Below are 20,676 nucleotides of genomic sequence, written 5' to 3'. Positions count from 1 at the left end.
AATGTAAATAGCCCCTCCTTGTAAACATCTATCATTTAAAAAATAGTGTTTTTAAATGACAGATGTTTTAAATGATAGAAGTTTTTAAAACAGCTGAAACAGATGTCACGATAGTTGAAATTGCAATTAGAAACCACAATAAGAAGGAATAAAATTTCAAATAAAATTAGAAGGAGGTTTCTTTGGATATCAATACTTTAGAATGATTTAAAATCTGTTTTACAGATGCAAGCAGAGGTCTTTTTATCAACATATAATACATTTTCAATAAATTGAATGTAACCATTATAAGAAACACAAAGGGATAGACTTTAAAAACTATTTTTAGCCAAACTGTTTCCATAGTAAATATCATTATTTATCAGTTTTGAAAACAGGTCAACTGCTAACTGTGGAAATGCACAAATCTTGGCACGCAATATAGAGAATGTTAATTTCTCCCTTTTTCAAAAAGTTTTGCATAAATTTTACACATTTGTCAAGTTCCCATCTCAAAGCCCAAGCAGAGTTAACCATTTCTTTTAGAAATCATTATACACTATCTCTAATAATTTCCCCATAGTTGATTTTGTAAGAGAAAAGAAAACATTAATTGCTACCCTTACTGTTACTTCTGACCTATGCATATAACACAAAAATGGACTCAAGGGATTGAAAACAACTACAGCTACTTCATTTTTTTCATTTTCTAGTCCCTTATTTTGTAGTTAGCCTCACATGGTGGTTATCATTTGTCTTGGTTTTTCAGATGTCCAATCTAAGGTTAAGAAGTGGTTGTTCATTTTTACCATATCTTTGGAACTAAGAATCTTTTTCTCCCTCTCTGTGACAGGCAGGATAATGCCTCTACTCCAAAGATGCCCAGATCCTAATTCCCAAAACCTGTGAATATGTTACCTTACACAGCAAAGAGACTTTGTAGATGTGATTAAGATTAAGGACATGAGACCAGGAGACTATTCTGGATTATCAAGATGTGTCCGGTGTAATCACATGAGTCATTAAACAGGAAGGCAGAAGAGTGGGTCAAAGAGATGCAACATGAGAAAGTCTAAACCCACCATTGCTGGCTTTGAAGACGGAGGAAGGGGAACGGGAGCAAAGGAATGTAGATGGTCTCTAGAGACTGGGAACAGCCCTTAGGGGACAGCCAGTGAGAACACAGGAACCTTAGTCCTACAACCACAAGCAACTGAATTCTGCCAACAATCTGAAAGACCAGGATATAGATTCTCCCCTAGAGCCTCCAGAAAGGAAAACAGACTGCCAACACCTTAATTTTAGTCTGGTGAGGCCTATACCAGCCTTCTGACCTACAGAAATATAAGATAATAAATTTGTATTGTTTTAAGCCACTAAGTTTGAGGTAATTTGTTATGGTAGCAATAGAAAACTAATACACTCTTTATAATAAATTATTTTATACAGAAGTTAATCTTGAAAGATTTTGCTTTAATTTTCCTTGAAAATATGAATAAAGATAAATAAAACTTGGACGTCTTAAGAATCTTCTCTCTGTTGTTTGTGACCATAAAAAATGCAGCCACCAAAAGAAAAAATGCAGCCATTCTCATTTGTTATGTTCTTCATTGAGGAAAATAAAACATAATTATCTGAGTTGGATCAATTAAAACACATGAAACAACAGATGTTTCAAACCAAGTAGGAATTTAATCCATAGGCCTAAATATAAAGGTTTTCCTTTAATTCTGAAATTCAAATTCAGGTTGCATATCTGGAAAGGGAATCTTAACTAAGTATTTTGATGCAGAAACAGCTACACTGACAAGACATTGGACATATTTAAGTGTACTGATATAACACACATGAGAGATGGAAAGGAGACCTTAATCAATATGAATCTGTTTCTATTGGTTTTCTAGGGCTCAAAAATCTGATTTTAATAGTTTATTTTACTAATAATTACCAAAAAATCCTAATAATAATAATTATGGAGAAATCCTATCTTTAACACTTTCATTTTTAAAACAAAATAAAACCCAATACTAACCTGCATGTAAATAATTCTAAATTGACAATGTAAAAAAATAGTCTCTTATTCATCAATACAACTGATTTTCAGACCAACACTGAGAGGCCACATATTATTCCCATTTTACAGATAAGTAAAGTAATGCTTGGAAAGATTAATTTGTCTAATGTGTCACTAATTAATTACTTAACTAATTAATTCTACATTAGTAAGGGCCAAATATATACTAGATACAATAGGTAGTATGTAGCAAAGCTGTGACAAGGACTTAGAGCTTTCAATTCCAAAGGTAAGTTTCCCACTGTACCAGTTTGCTTCTGATATTATTTTTTTAAGTGGGATGTTGACATCTTAACTAAGACTGTGCCTTCCTTACTCTGAGTTAGCAACATGTAAACATATCTCTAATCTTTGCATCCATTGATGGCTACCCCAATCACCAGGTGAAGTTAGGATGAGTGATGTTGTCAAATCCTCTTACTTGGGGACCAGTTATTGTTTATCTTGAAAACATGTATGTAATGGGTTATATATGCTTTGCTATATAAGGGGGTGTGATTCCTCTCTGTCTTTGCAATCTCTTAGCAGATTGCCTGTGATATGCAACATATTCTGGTTTAATGCTTATTCAGTAATAAAAGTGTTTTATTTTCTCTAAAAAAAAAGAAAATACTAAATTTTCCCAATTATTTTGGAGTTGGCTTTCTGATTCCAGGGCCTAGCAAAGCACCTTACCAATGGAAGGCCCTCAAAGAATACGAAGGGGTGGGGAATAAGCTGGCCTTTCTCTCATTTCCACACTCACTGAGTAGCCAAGACTCATGAGGATTTATACAAAAATATCTCTATTTATTTGAGAATAACTGCTTGTAGATACTAATTTAGACATACAAGGTCTTTTAGTTCTTATTTTTTCCACTGATCTAAGTAATGGCTTTCAGGTCACAGTTGTCCGAGGAAGCTTTTGCAGTGGGTTCATGAGGTGACATAGTCACTTCTCCCTTTTGATCCACTTGCAGTTAAATGATAGTTTGAATCCATGATGATTTGAATCTTTTGTTTGTTTGTTCATCTGTTTTTACCTTCAACAAGTATTTAAAAAAAAAAAAAACAAATGTTAAGGCTGAGTAGTATTTCATTGTATATATATACCACATCTTCTTTATCTATTCATTTGCAACAACCTGGATGGACCTTGAGGGTATGATGTTAAGTGAAATAAGCCAGACAGAGAAAGACAAATACTGCATGATTTCACTCATATGTGGAAGATAACAAATACATGGATAAAAAGAACAGATTAGTGGTTACTAGAGGGGAAAAGGGTTGGGGGGTGGGTGAAAGGGGTAAAGAGGCACATAAGTACGGTAATGAACAAAAATTAGACTACTAGTGGTGAGCGTGATGAAGTCTATTCAGAAATTGATAAATAATAATGTACATCTGAAAATTACACAGTGTTATAAACCATTATGATCTCTATAAAATTACCAGAAAAAAAACCCTTAAAAATAATTTCTTTTATTTCCCTTCTATCTAAATTCCTTTTAATTTGTAATGCCTAAGGCATTATGACAAGTATGCCAAAAGATGAATAGCAACTTACATTTGTCTTTTAATATGTTTTCCCTTTCTTTTGCTTGGAAGGCAGGATACTAGATATATGGATATAGATTAGATAGAATATCAGGCTTAATACGTATTTATATGTATCTATCAAAATGAATCTATATGAACATTCTTTTGTCATAACATCCTATATCTTCAAATAGAGTACCTCAATAAACCCCATATTTAAAGCTGTTCATTTCTCTATTAACTTTTTATTTATTAAACTACCAATTGTTTTCCATGAGAGGAAAGGCACTCTGTCAAACAGGAAATTGGTGCTAAAATCCTGCATAGACTAAGACAACAAAAAAAGTAGACAAATTAGATAGTGTTTTCAAAGCAGCATGCTGAGTACAAATTTGATCAAAGGAGTGTATTAGAGATTAAAGTAGTTGAAATAGTAATTGGCACTTTAGCTTCACTCTTCAGTGGCTCTCAATTTCTATATCTTTTTTCAGAACAGTAAAGATTAGCTTTTCATATACTTTTTCATTTTGCATCTCTCTCTGTATTGTCTATTTTGTGAAGATTCCAACACATAAATCCAAGAGAATAAATGTCTAACGTTATTTCTTTATTCACAGAAGTAAACCATTAGCCATAACAAGGCTACTGAATTCAGCCAAGATAAAAATTCTAAATGTCGAGGACAGTTAATACACTGATGCAAAAATATTGCATTCTCACTTAATATAGCCTAATCCAACTAGGCCATTAAGAAACTGTGGGATTTCTTTTCTATCCGGATTTGAGTTCTGCAAACATTTACTGGGCACAATTACATTAGCTAGATAATTTGACATACGATTTTTTTCACAATAGCTTCTAACTTTCAATCAAGAAACATTTTCTCTATTTAAAAAAAAGCCTTCTCTTTAGTCTATTACTCCCTCGCGCCACTATCCATTCTCTCCTTCCCAGGACTACTGAACTTTTTGAACGGTAGCCTATACATGCTGTTTCCAATTGTAGACAACACAGTCATTCAATGAGATTAATTCTGGTTCCAGAGACAAGTTCTGGAAAATTTCTTAGCCATTTCTTTTCTTTGAATATTTCCTCTCTTCTATGTTCTCCATTCTTCTTCTCAGACTCCACCTAGATAGATGTTGGAACTTCTTGCCCTATCCTCATTTCTCTTAAACTCTCATATTTTCCATCTCCTTGTCTCTCTGAACTACATCCTAGATAATTTCTTCAGATCTATCTTCCAGTTAACTATTTCTCTCTTTAATTTTGTCTAATCTGTTGTTTAACCCATTCATCAAGCTTTTACTTTCAAGATTATATTAATTTATTTCTAACAATTCTATTTCATACTTAAAAATATGTTGGTCAATTTTGGATAATCTCTAGTTTCTTTCTCATTAATTTAATCTCATTTTTTTATTTCTTTAGGCAGTTCCTATAAAGTATAAAATAACTATATATCTGAAGTCCTTAGGGGTCTAAATCTATGGTTTGTTGTTTCTATGACTCTCTCTTATGGTGGTTTGATACCTTGGGTGTTTGAAAACTTTTTTTTTTTGCTTGCAAGCTCATATTTGGTTAAATTTAATTGTGAGAATCCCAAGGGCCTAAAATGGGGATGCTTTTCTTAAGAGAAAAATTGTTTGTTTATGCTAGGAGCCAGGGGGTGCTACAAATATGAGGATCCTAGCTTAATGCAAGAGTCTCAAATTCAGCATCCTCACCTTGCTGTAGGTTAAAGGCTTTGTCTCAATCTCACTACCATATGGATATTTATCATGGCAACCCAGCTTTCATATTAATCTATTACTTATTGTTTACAGCAACTTTCTTGAAATCTTGGTTTTCAATTCTGTGCATACTTTCTTTTCTTTTTTCCTTGCTTCATTCTTCTTTCCTTTCTCCCTTCCTCCCCCCTTTCTCTATTTGTTTTTTTGGTTTTTTTTGGTTCACTTGGATTTACCTCTTATGAGTCCAACAGTGCACTAAAAAGTATGTTCCTTTAATGAGGATCTAATTATACTATAGCAAGAGAGCCCTTCAGTGTATCTAATTTGACATATTGTTGAAAGCAAAATTCTCAATATATATTTAAAATAAATGAATACATGTGTTTCACTGTGTGTTTGAGCTCACTATACATTATCACACATTTATACGAAATATTACTTTAGAAGACACCTATCAAATTGCTGAGGAAACAGTTTTAAATACTCTAAAAATAAACACTATGGAATATATCTATTAGAAATATTAATGTAAATGTACAGACTCTTGTGCTAAATACTAAACTCACAGAAAACAATCTCTATTTGAAGAATATATCACTTCATTTATTTCAATAGAATTATAGCATTATCTGTGAGCTACTTGAGGACAGGAATAATATCCTTCATCATTACATCATCAGCACCTGAAATAATATGGCACATACAAAACATTATTTACAAAAATAATTAATTGAAATCATAGTAAGGACTCAAATTATGACCCTGAGAAAATAATGCCTGTGTAAACTCTTTTCATTATTCTATCACTGCCATATCAAATGATAATTAGATTTTTATAACATTCACTAAAATAGTACTTTAACAAGATCAGCTCTAATTTATCGTCACCATTGAAACCAGGATTCTTCTGTTTATGGAAATCTACACAGTAAATAAATGTGTCTAAGTACACTTTCATTCATAAGAAATAATTTTTAAACACTTTTTAAAGTTTTACCTGGGGACTTGTGTAATACAGTTATCCAAACAAATACATCCAGAATAAATAAATAAAAACCTTGACAAAGATATTTATTATTAGAAGAGTAAACCTAAAAACTGAAGGTTTGAGTTTTAAAAATACACATGATCATTCTATGATTATAGTAATTAATATGTGATGCTATTATCTCAACAAATAAATTTAAAGGACCAGGATAACTAAATTAGAATAAATAGAAATATATTACTATGACTATTTGATTTGTCACTGGAATTATAAATAAATTGTTTTGGATCAGAATATATCAGTTTTTTAAATACAAACTGCAGATTTTATCCTTGCATAACAAATATTACTATATTGACAGGTAACTATGGAAGTATTGAAAAAAGAAAAGAGAGTAAAATATATTTAAAAAGTTTTATGTTTTATAATAGAAAAGAATCAAGTAAATTGATCTATACATTTACATTTGTATTCAGATGATTATATTTTCAATTAGCTTAAACTTGAATATAGACCGTGTAATCTAATAATACTGCTCTAATAATATCATAGGAAGTTTCTTAGACCATAGCTTTATGAATATGACTATGAGACTGTTAATGTAGAGCTACTAATAACAGGTAAGTTTATTTTATTTGAGCTCTCACATTTTAATTCAATACAATCTCAAATGTTGCTTTTAGAATTCATCTCCCTTAAAAAGGCGCGCACACACACACACACACGCACCACACCACACCATGGTTCATTCATTATTTAAAAGGCTCTTGGTTAAAAAGAACAGAAATACACTCTGGTTATGTCCAGTTTGTTTTATGTGTTATTACTGGTTTTAAAGCTGATGGTCTAAATAAGGATGTTTGAGAACTATAACAAATCTCTATATCAGACGTGAATAATTTTTAAAAGTGAAATCCTGTCATATTGATCAAAACAGGTCAGGTAACATCAAAAGTGTTGCAGCTGATCCCGACAGATTTTGATACAAAGAAAAAAAGACCCCAAAAAGGGTTTCTAAAAGATATAACCTACTAGCTTGATCTGTTCAGTTTGAGATTGTCAAATTATTCCCAGAAGCAGTCTTCATGGTAACCACATCCTTATAACCAGCGTCTGTCTCTGTTATAACAAGATTTTCAGGTATGAGTAATAGAAATTGAGATAAAGTCAGTTTAAGTTATTTCAGAACTCTTGTCATTTTAATCTGCAATGTTAAATTATTAATGTTAAAGGCTTTATTTTGCCATGATCTTACAAAATGGGAAAAAGGAATGGCTGATCTTTAATATGGAGATATGATTATAATAGAAATAGATATAGAGATATGTGTTTACCAGCAAAAACATCAAGGATAAATATAAAATCATGCCTTGAACTATTTACCTCAAAAATGGCATGACAAAAGTCTAGCTCACAGATCATGACTGATCAAAATAATAACAGGCCAAACAGTTTGCAGATGTTGTAAAATAGCATTGCATTTTAAAATCTTTAAATTTAATGTATACCTTAGTTTCTCAGTTCATTGCTTGTGCCTTGTTCACCCCATCTGGATGCTTTCACTTTAATTGTTAGAAATCTTCTGGAGAATTAATCCCCATATTGCATTTGCCTATTGCTATTTCAGGTGTTGTGCACCTGTTTCGTCTATCCTTCTTTCATCACTTTAAAAAAACTTAATTCTCTCTTGCCAAAGGAGTACCTCAAATTGTACAATATACTTTTCCACTAATGAAATCTGTTAGACTAAAATGAAGGTAGAGAACACTTCCCAACTAATTCTATAAGGCCAGTTTCTCAACTCATCCCATGAGGCAGTAATTCTCTGATACCAAAACCAGACAAAGACATCATAAGAAAAGAAAAAATATTGAACAATATTAATTATGAATATAAGTGCAAAAAATGCTCAACAAAATATGAGCCATCAAAATTCAGCAATATATATGAAAATGATCATACACCATGACCAAGAGGGTTTTATCCAAGGAAGACAAGGCTACTTCAATATACAAAAAACAGTAAAATTATCTCTTTTTGTAGATGACATGATCTGATATGTAGAAAAGCCTAAAAGCTCCACAAAAAAAACTCTGTTAGAACTAATAAAGTTTCAGCATACAAAATCAACATACAAAAATCAGTTGTGTTTCGATACACTAATAAAGAACTATCAGAAAGAGAAATTAAGAAAAAAATCCAAATTACATTTGCATCAAAAAGAATAAAATTCCGAGAATAAATTTAACTAAGGAGGTAAAAGACTTGTACACTGAAAGCTACAAAATATTGATGAAAGACATTAAAGAAGACACAAATAAATGGAAAGACATCTCATGTTCATGAATTGGAAAACCTGATATTGTTAAAATGTCTATACTTCCTACAGCAATCTACAAATTCAATGCAATCCTTATCAAAACCCTGATGACATTTTTTGTGTGTGTGTGAGGAAGATCAGCCCTGAGCTAACATCTGCCAATCCTCCTCTTTTTGCTGAGGAAGACTGGCTGTGAGCTAACATCTATGCCCATCTTCCTCCACTTTATATGGGACGCCGCCACAGCACGGCTTGCCAAGCGGTGCATTGGTGCACGCCCAGGATCTGAACCGGCGAACCCTGGGCTGCCGCAGCGGAGCGCACACACTTAACCGCTTGCGCCACCGGGCCGGCCCTGACATTTTTTTATAGAAATAGAAAAAACCTAAAATTCATATGGGACCACAAAAGACCTCGAATAGCCAAAGCAATCCTGAGAAAGAAGAACAAAGCTGGAGGCATCATACTTTCTGACTTAAAATTATATTACAAAGCTATAGTAATCAAAACAGTATGGTACTGGCATAAAAAGAGACATATAGACCAATGGAACAGAATAGAGAGCCCAGAAACAAATGCACATATAAACAGTCAAGTGATCTTTGAACAAAGTGCCAAGAATACATAATGAGCAAAGGATAGTCTCTTCAACAAATGGTGCTGGGAAAAATGGATACCCATGTGAAAAATAATGAGATTAAACCTTTATCTTATACCATACACAAAAATCAACTCAAAATGGTTTAAAGACTTAAATATAAGACTTGATATTGTAAAACTCCTAGATGAAAACACAGGGGAAAAATTTCACAACATTCATCTAAGCAATGATTTCTTGGATATGCCACCCAAAGCACAAGCAACAAAAGCAAAAAAGGCAAGTGAGATGACATAAAACTAAAAAGCTTTTGTACAACAGAAGAAAAAATCAACATAGTGAAAAGGCAACCTATGGAATTAGAGAAAATATCTGCAAACTATATGCCTGATAAGAAGTTAATATCCAAAATATATAAGGAACACCTACAAATAAATAGAAAAAAAAATAAAAACAAATAACGTGATTTTAAAAGGTGCAAAGGTACTTAAATAGACATTTCTCCAAAGGAGACATACAAATGAACAACAGGTATGTGAAAATATGGTCAACATCATTAATCATCAGGAAAATTGAAATCAAAACCACAGTGAGATATAACATTACACCTGTTAGGATAGTTATTTTAAAAAGATAAGTGTTTGTGAGGATATGGAGAAACTGGAAAACTTGTACACTGTTGGTGGGAATGTAAAATGATGCAGCTACTATAGAAAACAGGTTCCTAAAAAAATTTAAAATATAACTATCATATGATCCAGCAATCCTACTTCTGGGTATATATCCAAAAGAATTGAAATCAGGGACTTGAAGAGATATCTGCACTTCCAAATTCACTGCGGTATTATTCACAATAGCCAAGATATGGAAAAAACATAAATCTCCATCAATGGATGAATAGATAAAGAAAACGTGATATATATACAAAACGGATGATTCAGCCTTAAAAATAAGAAAATTCTGCCATATGCAACAACATGGATGAAACTGGAGGACATTATGCTAAGTGAAATAAGCTATTCACAGAAAGACAAATACTGTATGATTCCACAATATGAGGTATTTAAAACAGTCAAATTTATAGAAACAGAGAGGAGAATGGTGGTTTCCAGGGGCTGGAAGGAGGGGAATGGGAAGTTGCTGTTCAATGGGTACAAAGTTTCAGTTATGCAAGATGAATAAGTTCTAAAGATATGCTGTACAACATTGTGCCTATAGTGAAAAATAATGTATTGTGCACCTAAAATTTTAAGAAGATAGATCTCATGTTAAATGTTCTTACCACAATAAAATAATAACTCTTATTATCATAAATAAAATTTTCTTTAAAAATTAAAAAAGCAATGTAATGCACTGTATTAACAGAATAAAGGATAAAAACCACATGATCATCTCAATAAAAGCAGAAAAATAATGTGAGAAAATCTAACACATTTTCATGTTAAAAATATGCAACAAACTGGACACAGAAGGAAACTTCCTCAACCCAATAAAAGGCATCTATGAAAAACCCACTGATAACATCATACTTAATGAGGAAAGACTAAACGATTTCCCCCTAAGATCAGGAATAAGATAAGGATTTCCATTCTCACCATTTCTATTCAACATTGTACTGGAGGATCTATCCAGGGGAATTAGGTAAGAAAAAGAAAAAGCATACAGATTGGAAAAGAAATAAAACGATCTCTATTTTCAGATGTCATGATTTTATATATAGAAAACCTTAAAGAATTTACAGAAAAAACATTAGAGCTAATAACCAAGTTAAACAAAGTTGAAGAATACAAAATCAACATAGAAAAATCAACTGTATTTCTATACACTAGTAGTGAACAATTTGGAATTGAAAATAAGAAAACAATTCCATTTACAATTGAATTAAAAACATTAAAAAATACTTAGGAATAAACATAACAAAAGAAGGGCAAAATGCACTCTCTGAAAATTACAAAACATTTTTGGAAGAAATTAAAGAGAACCTAAATAAATGGAAAGACATTCCATGTTCATGGATCAAAATACTTAATACTGTTTAGATGGTAATACTCCCCAAATTGATCTATAGATTTAGCACAATCCCTACTGGAATTCTAGCTGGCTTTTTAGCAGAAATTGATCCTGAAATTCTTATGGAAATGTAAAGGACCCAGAATTTCCAAAATAATCTTGAAAAAAATAAAAGAACAAAGTTGGAAGACACATATTCTCAAATTTCAAAACTTACTATAAGGTTACAGTAATCAAGACATCGTGATACTGGCATAAGGATAGACATATAGATCATGGAATAGAATTGAGAATCCAGAAATAAATCCTTACCTTTATGGTCAAGTGATTTTTGACATGGGTGTCAACTCCATTCAATGGGGAAATCAAAGTGTTTTCAATAAATAGTGCTGGGACACATGCAAAAGAATGAAATTGGTTCCCTACCTAACACCAAACACAAAATTTAACTCAAAAGAGATCATAGATTTAAGAGTAAGAGTGAAAATTATGACACTCTTAGATCAAAGAATAGGAGTATATCTTCAAAGAGTATCCTTTGGTTTTGGCAAAGGATTCTTAGATATGACAATAAAAGTATACACGGCAAAAGAAAAAATAGATCAATTGAAATTTATTAAAATTAAAAACTTTTGTTCATCAATGAACATTGTGAATACAGTGAAAAGACAATCCACAGATTGGGATAAAATACTTGCAAATCATATGTCTGATAAGGGTCTTGTATCCAGACTATATAAAGAACTCTTACAACTTGAAAACAAAAAGATGAACATCTCAATTAAAAAGTGTAAAAAGGACTTAAATAGATATTTCTCCAAAGAAGATACACAAATGGACAAGAAGCACGTGAAAAAGATGCCACAAATCATTATTTATCAGGGAACGCAAATCAAAACCACAAGATAACACTTTATACCCGCCAGAATGGCAATAATAAAAAAGGTAGATGATACCAAGTGTTGGAGAGGATAGGGAGAAATTGGAACCCTCATACACTGCTGCTGAGAATGTAAAAGTCTGTAGACACTTTGGAGAACAGTGTGGCAGTTTCTCAAGAGGATAAAGGTAGAGTTACCATATGACCCAGCAATTCCACTCCTAGGTATACACACAAAAGAAGTGAAAACATAAGTGAACACAGAAATCATACACAAATGTTCATAGCAGCATTATTTATAATAGCTAAAAGGTGGAAACATCCCAAATGTCCATCAACTGATGAATGGATAAATTAAATGTGGTATATCCACATAATAGAATAATATTCAGACATAAAAAGAAAATGAAGTATTGATTCATTCTACATCCTGGATGAACCTTGAAATCATTATACTAAGCGAAAGAAGTCAGACACAAAAGACTACATATTGTATGATTCCATTTATATGAAATATCCAGATTAGGCAAATCCATAGAAATAGAAATCAGATTAATGGTTTCCAGGTGCTGGGGGAAGAGAATGGGCAGTGACTACTAATGAGTACAGGGTTTCTTTTTTGATTTATGAAAATGTCCTGGAGTTAGATAATAGCGATGTTCGCACAACCTTAAGAATATAATTTAAAAAACACTGAATTGTACACTTTAAATGGGTGAGTTTTATTATATATGTGGTACATCTCAATTTTTTAAAAAAACACAGAAGAGGTGGAAAGACTTCTACCTCCAAAAGATGGAGTAGATATACTTTTCCCTATTCCCCCCTATAATTACAGCTAAAATCCCTGAGCATTACATATAAAACAAACATAAGAAGACTCTGAAAGCGTAGAGAGAAAGGTAGATCAGTTAGGAACATCGGGACCTGAGGAATAACACAGCATGAATTCCCTGGGCTTTTTTTCTTGCCTCATATACCCCTGACTGAATACTGGAAAAGCTGGCAATCCATAAACACCAATAGGTACAGACAAAAAAAATCCCCAAGAAAAGCGTGCACTCTCTAGCCAAAAGACCAGGAATGGGTAGCTTTGTACCACTGAAAACTTTTGGACAATAACTGCTCTACTTCAGGCAAACACCTCAGAAAAATCTGCAGCTCCACCCCCACCCTACCAGCAAAGGCCAAGTGGGAAACTTCACCTTCACTCTTGTCAGGTTGTAATGAGGTGGGCCAAGGCCCTTCAAACCCTCACCACCCCCCAACCCCACAAGAGTGGTGTCAGAGAAGAAGGCTTAGTGGAGATTCAGGACTTTAATCAGTGCTTAGCAGCAACGAGGCCACCCATACACAGTGTCAGTAGAGACTACATGGAGAGCCTAGACATGCACCTTCTATCCAGTACCCTTCACCTTCCTACCTGGGGTGGTATCAGAGAAGAGATACTGGAAAGTCAAGACTTTCACCACTGGTCAGTGGGAATGAGGCCACATGCCCCTGCAATATAAGGCAAGGCAACCTGGTGACAATCAAGGAATAGCAGGAGAGACACCCCTGTGGTGATGGAGCAGTCCTATATCTTGATTGTGGTAGTGGTTACACAAATCTACATATGTAATAAAATTCCATAGAAGGATACAAATACAGACATACACACCAACGAATACATGTAAAACTGGTGAAATCTGAATAAGGTCTGTGGACATACCAATGTAAATTTTCTGATTTTCATATAGTATTATAATTATATAAGATATCGCCATTGGATAAAACTGGTTGAAGGGTATACAAGATCTCTCCGTATACTTTTTGCAACTTATCGTGAATCTACAACTGTTTCTAAATAAAAAGTTATAAAAATGAATATAATTCAAAGAAAATTTTCAGTAACATATATTCCTTGTCTCATTTCTATTTAGAATCACTGAATAGCATAAAATGCACAAAATTGTATCATTCACTTTCCTTTATGTATTTTAGCTTCATCATAAAGTTTATTTGTAGTGATGTTTGTATTTTAGTTGGCACAGCACATTAGTCTTTCTTATTCAAAAAAGCATAATATTCAGAAGATATATTTTTCATATTAACAAGGGTCAATAATCATTTCCAAACACCTGAATAGTGCCACTAGGTCTGAAAGATTCAGTGGTAGTATCTAAGATTGTCTCAGGAATAAAGAGAAGCATCTGATTGAATAGACAATATTTACATTACCATAACGTCAATACATAGCCCAAACACTCCTCTAAACTAAAATTAGCCTATTTGCGTAAAAATAAATATGATAATACTTTTATTCTAGATAAGATAGACTTTAGATTTTATGATCAAAGGATGTTAAAACTATTAGCTTTTCATCTGTAGCCTCTGAACTGATTTAAAATGTAATGGTTCAGTGGACTCCAGTCTTGGGCTAGATGATAAATTTCTTGTTCCACTGTTTCCATAGCATTCCAGATTTGATCACCAGTGCTTCCTGAATATATAAAGTTTTCAAAATATACATTCAATACAAAATGCAAAATATCAAAATGCCCCTATCCCTGCTAGAGATTTAGGAGACCAGTGACTGCCAAGGGAAGAGGGTCTTGCTTTTTGCCTTTGCTTTCACGTGGGTAAACTACAGTGGATAGTCCCAATTGCTCTACTCTAAAGAATCCCTAACTGACTGTTAAAAACCATGTAACACAATATCATGACATGCAATTGATTTGGTCGATTTATTTGACAAAGTCTGTGGAAAAATAAAATCAAAGGCTTCACTTGACTGACCAGTTGGTTTAGTCAAAATACTTGAGTCAAAACTAAAATAGCAATTTTGGTAACTTATTTTGGATACAGTCTGAATGGACATCACTGCTATGAAAGCCCAGATCATACAGACTTTTAAATGTCTGCATATGAAAATTCAAGACAAAATGCAAATTACTATTTGAGACATGTATTGCACTAACTAACCATCCCTGGTGGTCTAGCGGTTAAAATTCGGTGCTCTCACTGCCATGGTCCAGGTTCATTTCCTGGTTAGGGAACCACATCACCCATCTGTCAGTTGTCATACTGTGGCGGCTGTGTCTTGCTGTGATGCTGAAAGCTATGTCACAGGTATTTCAAATACCAGCAGTGTCACCCATGGTGGGCAGGTTTTAGCAGAGTTTTGAGACTAAGACAGAGTAGGAAGAAGGACCTAGCCACACACTTCCGAAAAAATTGGCCATGAAAATACTATGAATAGCATGAAGCATTGTCTGATATAGCACTGGAAGGTGGGAGGATGCTGTGAAAAGACCAGGAAGGGTTCTGCTCTGCTGTACACAGGATTGCTAGGAGTCAGAAAGGACTTGATGACACTAACAACAAATCACACTGTCAGCCAATTTTACAAGGTGCGGTAAGAGGTATGCTACATGAAGCATACTCTAATGATATTTCTTGATTTTCTGAAAATTTTCACATAATAGCAAAGCTGGCATTTTACAATTTCCAGAGCTATAAATCATTTTTAAAATCATGATGATATTACTCAAAACAGATGTGAAAACATGTTTGCCACAGTTGTATAAACTGCTTACTTGTCATACTTCATAAATGTTGAGACTTCTACTTTAACTGCATTCCCTTTTAATAACTAAAATCTATTCAAGGAAACTATATTTTATCTTAATATCACAAATATAACTGGTAGAACTTGACATAGAAAATCTCATTAAAAAAAAAGCTTTCCACTATAACTGGTGTGCAGTTGAATATGCCACTCCTGTCTATTAACATCCTCATCAGGATGTGTGACCAATCTATTTGATTGAAATGAGTAAAACTGTGCCATTCCACAGCAAGAGATTTAGAAATGACAGTACATACCACTGTGTATTTTATGAAAATCAGTTACTGTACATCTGTACTAGCACTCCAGCTGATTTTTCATAAGACATAGCAGTGTGTACTTGAGCAATGCAGCACACAGGCCAGTCCTAAATGCCATTTTGACTTATGGGGTTTGCAGTTCCAATGGAATCATATGTATCATGTACAGCTTGAGATTTTCATAGAAAAGCTGCTTTACTACCAAGCTGTCCTTCAAATAGTCATGACTTGGTGGGAAAGAGGTCCCAGGAATCAATTGTTGCTGAGTTATGAATGAAGTTTCATCTTTAACTAGAATTTCATTACCTGTGTAAGAGTTTGGATAGTTTAATATACTGAACCTGATTTTTTCTATTCTGATAACTATTCTGAAATCAATCATTTACATCTTGGAGCCCCAGAGGGTATAGCCTTTCACTGTTTGGATGAGAAAAGAATAAACATGTGGCAAGGAAACCAACCATGGATCAATGAAATTAAAATCATACACTATTCCAAATTCTAACTAAAATTCTCATCTAAGTAATTAGGAAGCAAGTTCAGTCTAGAGAAGAAATAAAAATTGCTCCATCAACTCTTCAGCTCATGGAGTCTTTTTTCTATACATTATGAGCATCTGTAGTAGAGATAGAAAAATGCACCCTATAGTGAAGTACAAACAGATCATCTGATGATCTGATAAAATACACATTAGCTTGTGTTCTTTAGCTTAGATTTACTGTCTAACTCATGGTAACAGCCATAATGCATAGCCTATAACATATGTTGACATATTTTCCTTTTCTCTTACCTTTTTAGCCTTTTAAATAAAGTTGTACTCAGCTTTTATATCAAGATAGTGTGACTTTGAAAGTCATCCTCTCTATATCTTCTTTAAACAGATAGCCTAAGAAGAATCTGGATACTGTGCAGAGGTGATACACATACCTCAGTGGATCAAAAGCTAGATTGGCATCATATTTATCAACATTCCAGGTAAATATTTGATTGGAGTAACTTGCCAAGCTTTCATTTGAAATGTCCAAATTAGCATATATTTTTAAAATTGCTTTTGAGGGTTGAAGGGAACATCTCTCCCCCATAACAGCAATCCAGTTTTTCAAACATAACCATCAAATGGTGTCTTTTAAACATAGTTAACAAAGTCCATTTATAATAGAAAGAGAGTCAGATGCCTCTGATCAGGCGTAATAAAAGGGCTTAGGGTGAAGTTTCCAACCACAGGCACAGACAAACTTCGGGCTGATATGTAATTTATGACATTAAATAAACAAACTTCAGGCAAATATTATTTCTTTTTTACTACTAAAAGAATTTATCCAAAGCCAGTATAGATCTCTTCTGACTTAGGGAAATGTGTATGCCTCATACAGCACCGGGAAGTTAATTGAGTTAGTATCTGATCTTTTTATGTACATCAAATAAGCAAAAGGCATTTTACCTTTATTATCCCTTTGGAGTTTTTTGATGGTTGGTCCATTATGCTGATCAACAATAAGTTCATCTCTATTGTTGGGCATCATAACTATAAATAAGAGATATAACTGAGTAATTTTCTTGCAAAACACCCAAAAGAAAGGCAGAAAAGCATTAATAAATAGCTGTTTTACTCCAATAACAACTAACATGTATTTTACACCCTTCTACTTCTGAAACGGTGGAAAGACATTTGTTGGTCTGTTGATCATATAATTTAAAAGTCAATAAGCTGCTTAATCATGTGAATTTTTAAAGTACAATTAACATATCGTACTTATATAATACCAACATATTTCCTTTAAAACATTTAAATATTTCCTCTTTTAAAATCTATATGCAAATTAGCTATTTACCTCCATAATTAATAATATATTTCTCAAACTACTTCTGAAAAGAATTTACCACTTAATTTCATGATTTTGAAATAATTATGCATTTAACTCACTTTATAGAGTTTTTGCAAATATATATAGCAAAATTGATAGATATATAACTTTCTGGTGATTATTGTAAGTGTATCCTCACAAAACATTATATTAAAAGAGGAAAAACATGCCAATTTTCATAGTTTATTATTTAATTCTCTTTAGTTATATTTTATTAAACATTAGATAGCTTTGTAAATAAAAGATGGTCACTTTAAACCAAAAATAATCAAATCTTTATTCATTTATAGACAATCTCACTATCACGCTTGGACAATTGTGAAATGTGCATATAGGACCTAAGTACTGCCAATGGAATTAGAAATGTTTTATGTTGCCAAGATTTTTAAAAAGTATTACATTGCTTTGGAAATATCTGATTTGACTTCTAGGTGTAAGATACCAATCCCTTAGGATATATCTATCACAGAGTGTATTTCTCTATTTGCTCTGCTTTTAGCCAGCACCCAATAAATAATTCTCTCTCTCCCCTCTCCCTCATCAATACAAAGATTATTCTGACAGAAGAATGTGTGTTTTGGTTTCTTGATTCATTAATGGTCATCCAGTTATATCCGCTTATCTTGCTCAGACTCCTTTGAATCAATTGCACACAATGTTATAACAACCAGGTAGTTTGTGTCCACAAAACAGAGTAAAGCTAGAAGACCTCTGTCACCTCTTCCAGGAATTAAACTTACTCCCTTAAGGCCATTAGCTTCAAGTTGTAGCTCAGTGGTCCTTAACTCCAGCTGCACTTAGAATCTCCTGAGGAGACATTGAAAAGCAAAAGAAAACACTGCTGCCAGGCTCTATTCCAGACGTAAATCAGACTCTGAGCGTGCAGCCTGGGCATCTAGAGTTGTACACTCTCCACAGGTGATTATAATAGGGAGCCAGATTTGAGACCCACTGAGCTCACTATGAAGCTAAAGAGCCACAAACAATATATAATATTGATAGGCTAAGTGAGACTTGGATGAATTTCCACAAGGGAGAAATCGTCTTCATCCTTCCCCAGCACAAACCCAGAACCTAACACTTTCCCTTATCCCTCGAATTCCTCTCCTCCCCCCAAAAAACATTATTTTGGAGAAACTTGAAGCAATCACTATTACGAAGTGTAAAAATTTAGAGTTCATATAAAGGACATCTCTATAGTAAGACCAATAGAAGAGCAGAAATCATTTTACATAAAGGAAATGAATACGTAGGCAATGGGATTGTGTAGGTACAGAAGATTAACAAAGATTTTAGCTACTCACTTGGTTCCTAATTATTACATACTAAATGAGAATCTGTTACAGCTGAATGCACTTGGTAATGTCTGTATACCTAAGTAGGATCAGACACCAGGAGATGATAAGCAATCAAGGTAAAGCCACACAGGGAAAAATAGTGTTTATCCCTCACATTTCCTTAGCACTTTAAACTTCTGAAGTGTTTTTCTACATATTATTTCATTTGACCTCACAAAAATCCAGGGCATTAGGCAGGGCAGTAATTATTTCCATATATTATGTAAAGAAACTTGTGGTGGTTAAGTGACATACCTAATATCTCATAGCTAGTTAGTTCCAGAACTATGGCTAGATTCAAGTCTCCAATATGCCACATCACTGACAATAACATTATAGTATTTCTAGAACAGTGTCTATGGTATAAGACTCCTAAGACAATAAAAATATAAACGTAGGAAAAAGCATGTTAAATACTTGCGATCTAAATTGTTGAGATTGTAGCAAATCATGTATTGATTCACTTTTTAATCACTCTTAAATGATCGACTGCCTAAAGGATATTTTATCTTCCATTATTCGAAGGATGCTGGAAATGTGACAACTGAATTGTATCACACCAGCTGTTAAATACCAACATATTGAACTAACGTATACTCTACAAAAATCCCATCATATTCTTCCCATGAGATCCCGTGATATAGTAAATGCAGACCCTTCCAGAGAACAAACTTCTAACACTTTAAGTTTTATTATGCTATTCATATTGTTTCAGCAATAAAAAACGACCACTTCGAAAAGCCATTTATATTAAGGAGGCATCAGCTCTCCTAGCTTCTTTCTTCCCTCTCTATTGCCTAATGAAGAATATCCTGAAAGAATATCTTTCAATTCCTTGTTTCAGTTGAGATACTCACCCATTCTCTCTGAATGGTGATCCATCTGAGAGGGAGAGCTGGACACACTGCTGCTGGGGTGGGAGGAGGTCTGGCTCCCTGGGCGGTGACTCTCTTCCAGAGAGGGAGCAGGAGAAGGACTCTCTGGGATCCGTTCCTGATGCAAAATGAAACACAAAAGGAAATGCCATCTGTGCACCAAGTTTTTCATGTTGGTTGAGTCCATAACATTTGAAATGTTGACCTCTCACTTATCCTGAAAGTGCACACATCCACAATACCTGGTCTTAAACATCTATCTTTAGACTAAAGCAAATTTTTTGTTCTTGAGAAATTAATGGAATATCTTGAGGGTTAAATAAGAAAGGAAGGTGAAAGAGCTCAGCGCCATGCCAGATACACGGTAGAGGCTCAAGAAAAGGTAGTTTCCATCTCCTTTCCTACAAAATTCATAAAGGATTATGAACACAGGTGTGTAGTAAAAGTTATTGTTATTGAAAATTTCTACATTGATATAAAGTTCATGCCAAGGCCTGGAGGGTCATCCTACTCTCTAAGAAGGAGGTCTCCCAAAGGTAAACACTTGGGAACCTTGGAATAAAATTCACAAACAGTAGCACCTGGTACATGTTGAATCTTTCTGCAGAGACAAAAACTATGGAAATAAT

At 33.6% G+C, this 20,676-nt stretch overlaps 1 protein-coding gene across 8 annotated transcripts in view; it reads right to left on the bottom strand.

Moving 5' to 3' along the window:
• DACH2 (dachshund family transcription factor 2) overlaps positions 1-20,676 on the bottom strand; it is a 495,523-nt gene that overhangs the window by 65,578 nt on the left and 409,269 nt on the right. For 5 of the 8 annotated variants that reach the window (XM_058536286.1, XM_058536287.1, XM_058536288.1 and 2 more), the window contains 2 exons: positions 20,030-20,165; positions 17,412-17,495 (listed from right to left, as the gene is read on the bottom strand). In XM_058536286.1, the coding sequence (XP_058392269.1) occupies positions 17,412-17,495; positions 20,030-20,165 (220 nt within the window). The remainder of the gene's footprint in view (positions 1-17,411; positions 17,496-20,029; positions 20,166-20,676) is intronic. The other 3 variants (XM_058536291.1, XM_058536292.1, XM_058536293.1) reach the window with 1 other exon arrangement.

This window comes from Diceros bicornis, chromosome X (assembly GCF_020826845.1).
Source record: "Diceros bicornis minor isolate mBicDic1 chromosome X, mDicBic1.mat.cur, whole genome shotgun sequence".
Taxonomy (NCBI): domain Eukaryota; kingdom Metazoa; phylum Chordata; class Mammalia; order Perissodactyla; family Rhinocerotidae; genus Diceros; species Diceros bicornis.
The sequence above is the reverse complement of the archived record's forward strand: the minus strand, read 5'-3'. Positions and strand labels throughout refer to the sequence as shown.